At 41.8% G+C, this 10,000-nt stretch overlaps 1 protein-coding gene across 10 annotated transcripts in view; it reads right to left on the bottom strand.

The window, feature by feature from the left end:
* The window catches only part of LOC147030121 (ATP-dependent RNA helicase DHX58-like), a 187,332-nt gene that overhangs the window by 108,740 nt on the left and 68,592 nt on the right, over positions 1-10,000 (bottom strand). For all 10 annotated transcript variants that reach the window (XM_085873833.1, XM_085873837.1, XM_085873839.1 and 7 more), the window contains one exon: positions 4,932-5,142. In XM_085873833.1, coding sequence (XP_085729959.1) covers positions 4,932-5,142 — 211 coding nt within the window. The remainder of the gene's footprint in view (positions 1-4,931; positions 5,143-10,000) is intronic.

Raw genomic sequence — 10,000 nt, 5'->3', positions numbered from 1 at the left:
TGGCTTCAAAAAAGACAGCAAACATATTTTAGGGAGTAACCCCCCCTCCCCTTAGACCCCATTGTTTTTTTAATTGCATGAACAAACTTTGGTGCATCATGGGTGGTGAAGATGGTAGTCAAGTGACATCGCAATTGCGTGTAGTTTCTGAGAATAAAGCAAATGCATATTTTGGCGGACAAACCCTGACTCCCCATAGACCCTCCAAGACCCCAATTTTTTTAATGTCATGAACAAATTTTAGTATATCACGGGTGTGGAAGATGGTGGTCAAGTTTCATCGGAATTGTATCTGTAATTTTGGAGAAGAAAGCAAATACATATTTTGGGGGGGGGGCAACCCCCCTTAAAGCAGATTTTCCTTATGTCATGAACAAACTTTGGTATGTCATGGGTGATGAAGGTTGTCGTGAAGTTTCATCGGAATTGTGTGTATTGTTTGAGAAGGCCGCAAATACCTCTTTGGGGAGGTAACTCACTCCCCTCCCCCCCCCACCCGTAAACTCCCTCTGTCGACACCTTCAGACCCCGTTTTTTATGCCATCATAGGTGATGAAGTTTGTGGTCATATTTCATTAAAATCGTATGTGTGATTAGTGAGAAGAAGTTGCAAGTGTTTGTGGACAGACAGACGGACTGACGACACGCCATCCCATAAGCTCCCCCGAACTACCTTACAGGTGAGCTAAAAACCATCCCTGGGAATATTATTACAAACAAACTACATTTGGAAGCTGTCTGGGGCTCAGTGACGATCCTGAAGAGAGCCCTCAGCACAAAACTTTGAGAACAGAAAACTTCACAGCTTGGTCCATGAATTGTGACCCCATACTGAAATGAAGATGGATACTTTGAGCCTGCCCTGGGAGGACTCCATTACACATTCTAAAAAACCAACATATATTGACACCAATCAAACACACACACACACACACACACACACACACACACACACACACACACACACACACACACACACACACACACACACACACACACACACACACACACACACACACCCCTACCTCATGTGAGAACAGCTCTCCCGTGATCTGGAAAAACCGAGTAAGTGCTCTCCACGGGCATTCGACTTAATAGGCTTTTCCGGATCGGGGAGAGCTGCACACACAATGATACAACAGAGGTTATAATGTAATCCGCTGTCACATCTGCAAAAACTTTGATGTGCCAGTTCCAGAAAATTTGTGGGACCATGAAGCAAAAGTAATCACCTAAACATGGAAGTACCTACCACTCACATGTGACCTAATGCTCCCATCGAGGGTGACCATCGAAAACAAAGTGTTGCGACCACATATCATACTTAGGTACAAAAAAGAGAAGAAGGCATTCAGGTTGGTGTTCACAAACATCATTCTTTATAAACAGATGCGTGTGATGGGTGGAAAAAAAATGGCTCAGTAATTTAGAAAACATGTTAATACGGCAAACAGCTCAGAAATTTGGCGTTATCAAAGATATTTTGCTTTGAAACTCACAAAGGGAAACGTATAACCTTTTTAAAGCAAATCCGATAACCAAATGCTTTCGAAACAGGCGTGAGGACAAAGGAAAACCTGATAGAACCTCCATAAGATACGGGATCTCTCTCTATCGAGTGCAGCCTGTGGCTGCTGGTTGCATCATTGGTTGGGACGCGGCTATGCCGCTGATGCAGTGTCCCCCTTACCAGTGCACTGGTGCTCATTTTGCTGACCTCGGAAGGATGACAGGCTGAGTCAACCTCCTGGTGTATTAATTCAGCGGCCCAACGGGGCTTGAACTCGTATCAGGACCCTCGGATCCCAAGCCGCCACCCTAACCACTAAGCCAACACCAGGCTTAAGATACGGGATAAAACTTTGCCACCACAATGCCCGTAACAGGCATGGCATGTCCACACACCCACAGAGTCCGTTCAGATCAAAATCTACCCACAACTACCACGACCGTGTGTGCTGTATACGTACCTCTACCTGGTAGTAACTGTCGACTGCACATATCCCGATCAGGACACAAACTGCACTGTACAGCTTGGTAAGTGGCTTAATCACTCAAGCACTCCAATGGAATGCCTGGCTTTGTTTTGATTTGTCTCAGGACCTCAGGGCTTTTGTACATTCAATAGAAGTAATTATATGTAGATGTAAATATTTATCAACTGGAGTGAAAATATCAAATCTGGCAATGTAGTAATAATATGGACTACTTCCACTTACACAAGGGAATAGAATAAGGTTTTAATTTTGTGTGAAAGGGAAATACATATTCCAGTATGTTTCATAGAAAAACACAGAAACTTAGAGGTGCCTGAAATAATGATAAACAAAAACACATCTTCTTCAAAAGGAGGTTACACCCCTCCTTACAAATGGAATGATCCCATATTGTTTAGTCTGCCTTAAACTGGGCCATGTGTGGAGGACAGGTCTCATGAGAATACATGAATTGCCAAAATGTCTACTGGCCAAAGTAGTAGTCAAATGTTGGCGATGTTGAAGTAGTCTTTCCCACAGACTTTGCAAGCAATGTCCCATACGTAACGGTGTTGTCCGATACGTAACATTTTGAAATTACTTGTGAACTAATTATCCACTTATATTTTAAGCGAGAAATACAGGATATATGACCAATACATGATGGATGAGAACATCTGAAAATGGCATGAATTTTTTTTGTGAATTTTTAGTGTAATCCTAAAAAATCCATGTAAAATTGTTACGTATGGGACATCACTTATTCGGAACAGGACAAATTTGCATAATTAATGAAATGAACAATTTTTTTTTCTTGTCTGTTAAAAGGACATGCTAGAGTATTCATGTCCATGTAAAAAAATTGTTGTAAAGTTTGGTTTAATTTACTACAGCACTATTTCAAATTGTCCCACACATTGCACTGAATTTGCATATATGCAAAGTAGTTTCATTATTTCACACCTTAAACCTATGACTTTGCCATTTTCTTTTAAAGATTGATAAAATTTCACATTCAGACATGAAAATCTCATCGAAATTAGAGCTGCGGCATGAATATGAAATTTTGCCATCTGAGGGAACCTTCTCTTGGACTCGCCCAAAAAGAAAGAGAAATAAAGAGTAAAAGAGATAAAAGAAAATAAAAACCTAGAATTAGAATGAATGAAGAGAATTGTGAAAGAAATAGAAAGTAGTGTAAAAGGCACAAAGAACAAAGATGTGGATAGATTTCAGGAGTTACTCCCCAGGTTCAAACACAGCAACAGGTACAAGCTGCCAGAGGTCCGTCAGCGGGGAAGCACAGTTCACACCACATCAGGATATGGTACAAACATAATGAAATGGAAGACCAAACACTACATTGGAGTCATCAGAAGAAACACAAAAATGTAAAGAGTCTAAATTTGGTACAGGGCTCCAATGTAAAAATCACCAGTGGAGACATCAAACTATTACCATCCTCCCGAACAGTTTGATGTCCCATTCCATTGAGTTCATAGGCAATTCTTTTTTGCAACGAAGCAAATTTCATTTTATTATGTCCAATGTTGAGTCAATATGGCCATCATTGGCATAAGTTTCTGGAACCTGCAAGAGGATAGCTTAGACCAATGCATAGTAAAGTATAACATACAATGCATGTGGGTTATAATTGGCACATAGCCACATAATATTCATAACTAGCCGAAACCCCATCACAGACGGATTCCGTTCATTCAACCACCCTCACCAGCTCTCCCACACTCGAGGAACATGGACTGGACAGGGCGTGCTTGTCCCCGCCTACTCATCCCCTGCCACTGCCCCATTCCCCCCCCGCCTTCAACTTGCTTAACCCCGCCCAAAAATGTAATTACCCCGGCCCCGCCTCTTCACTCCCCACCCCACTTGCCCCCCCCCCTGTCCACCCCCTCACACTCAACCCCGCCTAATTCACCCCAGCCCCCGCCCCATCCCCCATCTCCCGCTTTCAATTTGCTCACCCCCGCCCAAAAACTTGCTCACCTTGCCCCCCACCTCTTCACTCCCTGCCTCCGTCTCTTCATCCCCCACCCCTTCTCTTCACTCCCTGCCCCCGTCTCTTCATCTCCCGCCCCGCCTCTTCACTCCCTGCCCCCCCGTCTCAACGAAAAGTGTTTTTTCTGCTTCAGAGTTGAAGGTTGACTATCGCCACTATGTGCGATGCACTCTTACAGGTACGAAGTGTCTTTCAGTCCAGGTCACAGTACCGAGAAAAACGTGATGCGACCGCAAGGAGGAGCACAAAATTGGTCCTTCAGTATTAATATATAGAAGATACAATGTTTATTGTTACATTTTTTGTGTCAAATTCACATTCTGGGGTCGTCAGCATGTGCAGAAGAGGGTTTTACATTGCAGACGCTGTTTTCGAGGAGTGGAATTACACCGCTCAGCGGTGACGGTCTGTCGTCGACAGACGTAATGACGTCAGCGAATGACCGATGATGTCATGACGCCCTGACGCCTCTCAGCGGTGACGTCACACGTCACCATGTAAACAAATGTAAAACGAAAAGTGTTTATTCTGCTTCAGAGTTGAAAGTTGACTATCGCCACTATATGCGATGCACTCTTACAGGTACGAAGTTTCTTTCAGTCTAGGTCACAGTACCGAGAAAAACATGACACGACCGCTAGGAGGAGCACAAAATTGGTCCTTCAGTATTAATATATAGATACCTGAAAAAAGTGAAAGCTATATCGTATAAATGATAGCTACAACGTTCAAAAAAAGTATATTTGAAATAGAAGTACTGAGCCACTGCTGAATGGTCAACATCAGACCCTATTCAAATTTCCTTCCATAAAATAATGGTATTCAAATTGGCACAAGTTGACCGCAGTAGCTCTGTAAAATGAGGTCGATTTCAGGAGCAATCGATATGAACAATCCATACCAACAGACAACATGGGAATATGCATCATTCTTACCATTGAGAGTTAGACGACACATGTTGTCTTCCTGATCGCCTCCACAAAGGGCATTTTCCATGATTTGTGCAGTGCAGACTATGACATCATTATCCTGTAGCCCAATTCCAAAGTTCCCCTTATGATGAGCCTCCCCACTGACACGTGTAACTTTAAAATGAGGCTTGAGGAAGTTATGGAATTCACGGTAGTGCTGCTCCACAAGTGCTACCTGTGGAATGAAAACAAAAATTAGGTGCTTAATTATGTTAAACAAAGGTATTGTGTGTGTGTGTGTGTGTATATGTGTGTATATGTGTGTACATATATATATATATATATATATATATATATATATATATATATATATATATATATATATATATATATACATACATATACTGTAGGGTGTCCCAAAAAAATATACAACTTTTACAATGCTTCGTTTGATCATAAAAAAGCAGTACTTTTGTCACTAATGCTTCATTTCTTGTTGCAGAGACCCTGAAGTTTATTTTTATACCAAGCAAGCGCCAGACAAATGCCAAGACTGACCGTACAACAACGGACGAAAATTGTTGAACTTTGGCACCAGACGAAAAGTCTCATACAGGTGCAACGTCTATACTCGAGACATTTCAGCATCCACTTGCGCCATGCACCAAACTTTCGGACAATAAAGTGCACCATCGCAAAGTTTACCAATGTGGGAACCATCTGTGACTGTCACAAGGGTCACAGTGGTCAGAAGAGGACAGGTCGTAGTGAAGAAAATGTGACCAGGGACGCACTTGCACGGTAAACCAGAGGAACTATTGCGAAATGATTTAGGAATTATATCTGCCTGAGCTACGTACTCAGGCCCGTAGGAGAAACAACCTGATCCAGATGAGAACCCAGTGGTTCCAGCAGGATGAGGCACCGCCCCATACAGCCAGGGAAACAAGGCGTTTTCTCAACCAACATTTTGAGGGCCGCTTTATCTCCCTCTACGAAGACGTTGAGTGGCCACCGCATTCCCCTGACCTTACTCCTCCAGACTTCTTCTTGTGGGGGTATCTCAAGGACAGGATCTATGGAAACCCTAAGCCTCAGACTCTTGATCAGCTGAAGGAAAACATCCACTGAGAAATCCAGAACATTCCTCAGGAAATGTTTCCCAAAGTGATGGAGAACATGACAACGCGCTTGCAGGCAGTGATCGGACAATGTGGAGCCTACGTCGAACATGTGGTCTCAAAGAAAATGACGATTCTATTCCAAAATTTAAATTTTGGTGGCAATTTTGACATTGGTACAATAAGCTTCAACCTTTCAGCTTTCTATCCAGCCATATCTCTTTTTTAAAAATATATGTTATGACCATCCTCTTTGCAGATGAAAAGTTGGATATTTTTTGGAACACCCTGTGTGTGTGTGTGTGTGTGTGTGTGTGTATATATATATATATATATATATATATATATATATATATATATATATATATATATATATATATATATATATATATATATATATATATATATATATATATATCTTATGGAAAGCCACATCTTTTAAAGTTACAAACTCCTAACCCAGGGTACAAATACAACTTTTGTGGAGGGTAGCATAGGCTATGTGGCCACAGCCTCACATGTGAGTGTAGGGGAGGGGGGGCAGGGGAGGGGCATAAATTATCGATGTAAATATGTAGTGTAGCGCCACCTGCTGGTAGCAGAGGGTATTACTATTTCCTTTTTTACAGGGGCAACGCTGAGGTTAAAGCACTCTCTTCGCACTGGTAAATTTGTCACCCTTCCCTTCTCCCCTCCCCGACCACCCAACAGAGAGGCCTTTCAAAGCCTGTCATTGTGTGTTGTGAGACATTTCTCGTGGGAAGGGACATCAGGACAAATGGATGGACAAAGGCACTCAATGCATGGGTAAATTTGGCAAACAGGATGACCAATTGGTCCGGCAGAGAAGTGACGGGAAGGCTCTGCTAGTACATAATATACATCCATATACTGTATTTTATTTAATACTTCCAATTATTGTGGTGGCATGATTTCATGCTTTCAACTGGCTATGATCAACAGTACATCACCACTGCTACTGAGTATGGGGGCACCGCTGATGCAATGCCCCTATTACCAGTACACTGATACTCATTTTGCTGACCCCAGAAGAATGACAGGCTGAGTCAACCCCACCTAGTGTTTATTCAGCAGCTGACGGAGCTTGAACTCAGGACCCTAAGATCCCAAACCCGCCACACTAACCACTAATAGTGTAATGGCCGGGGCTGACAAAGGGCTCTAATTTAGGAGATACCCCTACCGGAGGTATAACAAGCTGAAACAGGTCTCATTTGAACCGTATGGATGTCTAGTTTTTGAAAACTGAGGTTGTAGTTGTTGAAATTCTGCACAACATGGTGAATTAACCCCTTGAGTGCAGGAACATGAGAAAATGGCCATTTTCAATAATTCTTTATTTACTTCAATAAGCATAAAATACATGCAGAATGGTTGAATATTTCAGGGTATTTCTATGTCTTGGACATGTTTTAAGATATTTCAGGGGATTTTAGGCTCCTAAGGTGGTTAAGGACCCACAAAATACCCCCAATTTTGGCAGTTTTTGTGCAATTTTAGCAAAAACTTGTACGTTTTCTCTTATTAAATGCCCAATATATATTTTAAAAGTGCCAAATTTGATTATTTTCATCAGGCAGGGTGTCTTATTAAAGAATATTTCAGTTAAATTATGATAGAATGTTCACAACCAGGTAAATTAACCCTTTCTTTGACATGTGCGTGGTTCGAGTGAAAATTCTCATTTTTCTAAAATCGGCATCTTTTATGCAAAAATGAAGTTATCATGGAAAACTATGGAAAATATCAGGGTTACTATTAGAAATTGATATTATGCAAGGTATTTCATGGACTTTTATGCTGCCAAGGGGTAAAAGACCCCCAGAATACCTCCAAATCAGCATTTTTTAAAAACTAATTTTATGCCACAATTGCCTATTTTTTCGCATGATATTGTCATTTCATGTTATAACAGTCCCAAGTCCGATTTGATGAACCAGTCGGATTGTCTCATGAATGAAATTGCAGTTGAACCCGGATAAAAAGATTCACACCTTTGAGAAAATCGATTCAATATGTTTATATTGTTGCACAGTGAAACCCACTCATGAATCTTTCAATACTGATCACATCTGAAATCAGCTGGCCATTAATCTAAATATCGAAAACAGTGTCTATCTCTGTTGCATTTTCATTTTCCTGTTGTACGACATTGCTGTGATTGTTGCAGTCAGTGCAGCTACATATCGTCGACCGAGAATTAACAGGGTCTATCTGACATTTCATTCAAATTTAGAAGAAGTCCATGTAGAAGGGCAACAGAGGAAACTAAGTAAGATTATTTTATGTCACCTTTATATGTACCTGTTATGTAGCACACGATATGAAAATAAAATGTTATGAGATAGCGGCAATTCCACTTTGAATTTTTGATTTCATTTTTCTCAAACTTTAAAAAAGTGTAGTTGGACCCTGTTAATTCTCGGTCGACGATATGTCAATACACTCGAGTCCTGCAAGGACGCAAGGGCACATCCTCCCGTTTTCACAGTTTTTGTCAGTACAGTAGAGGTGTGTTAAGTCTCGAACCTCAGCTGGAGCGAAATCTTGAGTATACATAGTCTGGGTAATTCCACCACCTTCACAAGCGGACCAGCCATGACCAACTGGTGATATCAACGGTGGGTTAGCAACATGGCTGTCACACCAAATCTTGGTTTGATACTTGGCCCGTAGGATGTGCTGCTTGAATGCATCCTCGGTTGGGGGAAGCATAGATGCTGGCTTGTCTGTGGTCGTGGCCAAATGGAAACGTAGATCATTCAATGAATCCAAGTCTTTGCCTTTTTTTCCATACATCAGAAGCAAAAATTTCCATGATAATAAAACACAAGTGTCTATATCAGCCTCATGAAATCCTTTCATATCTGACAATGCTTGTTCATTCTTCATCAGTGTAGAATAAGCTGTTCGCTTCCCAATTCTGTTGAAAGAACATGTGGTGTCACACCCAGTGATAGCGTGTATGGCAGGGAGACACTCACAAACAGTCGGTCCTAAATGAGTAACTATCTCATGGACTGGAATGTATCTCTCCTTTCCAGAATGCCCAGCGTACGTGTATACCTTGTCAGTCAGCTGTTTTCTACTAGAATAGTGGAGCAACAGTACCAGGACATCAGTGTCATCACAGCGAACAATGACCCTTGAATGGTCACGTGAGAGACTGACGGCATGGAAGATTATCCTCGTATCCGCTTCCTCCTGTGTACTCTGAAGAGAGTCAATGGATGAGACTCCGAGTGGTTGTACTTCTTTCACCAGCTTGCCATCACTGAAACCATCAGCCAGAATAATTGATTTCTCGTTTGGTAATTGTCCAATATATGTTGAGAGATGAAGTTTGCGAGGCTGGACTTGTTGCCTCCACTTTTCAGAAACTGGTGGTTGTTTGGAACCTGTCTGCCTCCTCGAATCTGGTATGTTAGTACCATGTTGGTGGCACCCCTCCGCTGCCTTTCGGATGATTTGATTGATGTCTCGACGTCATGGCGATCAAAGATTACTGTAATGCTTCCGATATCCAATGAAGGATTTCTGAAAAGTCGTAATAGTCATTTCTGAACGATTGTCGCTAAATCTTGGAATGTTGTGAAGTGATTTTCATCCAAACTCTGAATCATAGCCATCCCATCAATTATGTATGCGGATGATGTGGGTTCAGGTATTGCCGAGATTTGTGGCAGCTCTGCTAGAACGTCCGCACAATTTGCCTCAAGCTTCTTGGTAAGGTCAGCTTTTGCAGTTTTCCTCATCGACCCATCTTCATGGAAGAGTGCTGGTGGCACGGCAGCCAGTTCATAACAAAGTACCTTCCTCAAATCGACATTACGACTCTGAGACAGCCAATAGCTGCCTGAACCACACCTCAATATCAATGATCAGCTTCCGGTCCTTGTCATTGGTGAGTGCCTTCTTCATATCTGAAAATGTCAACACAGTTTCTTTCTT

The sequence above is a fragment of the Eptatretus burgeri genome, chromosome 3 (genome assembly GCF_056783735.1).
Source record: "Eptatretus burgeri isolate ZD-2024b chromosome 3, Ebu_testis_v1, whole genome shotgun sequence".
Lineage (NCBI taxonomy): Eukaryota > Metazoa > Chordata > Myxini > Myxiniformes > Myxinidae > Eptatretus > Eptatretus burgeri.
Note: the sequence above shows the minus strand (reverse complement) of the source record. Positions and strands in the feature narration are given on the sequence as shown.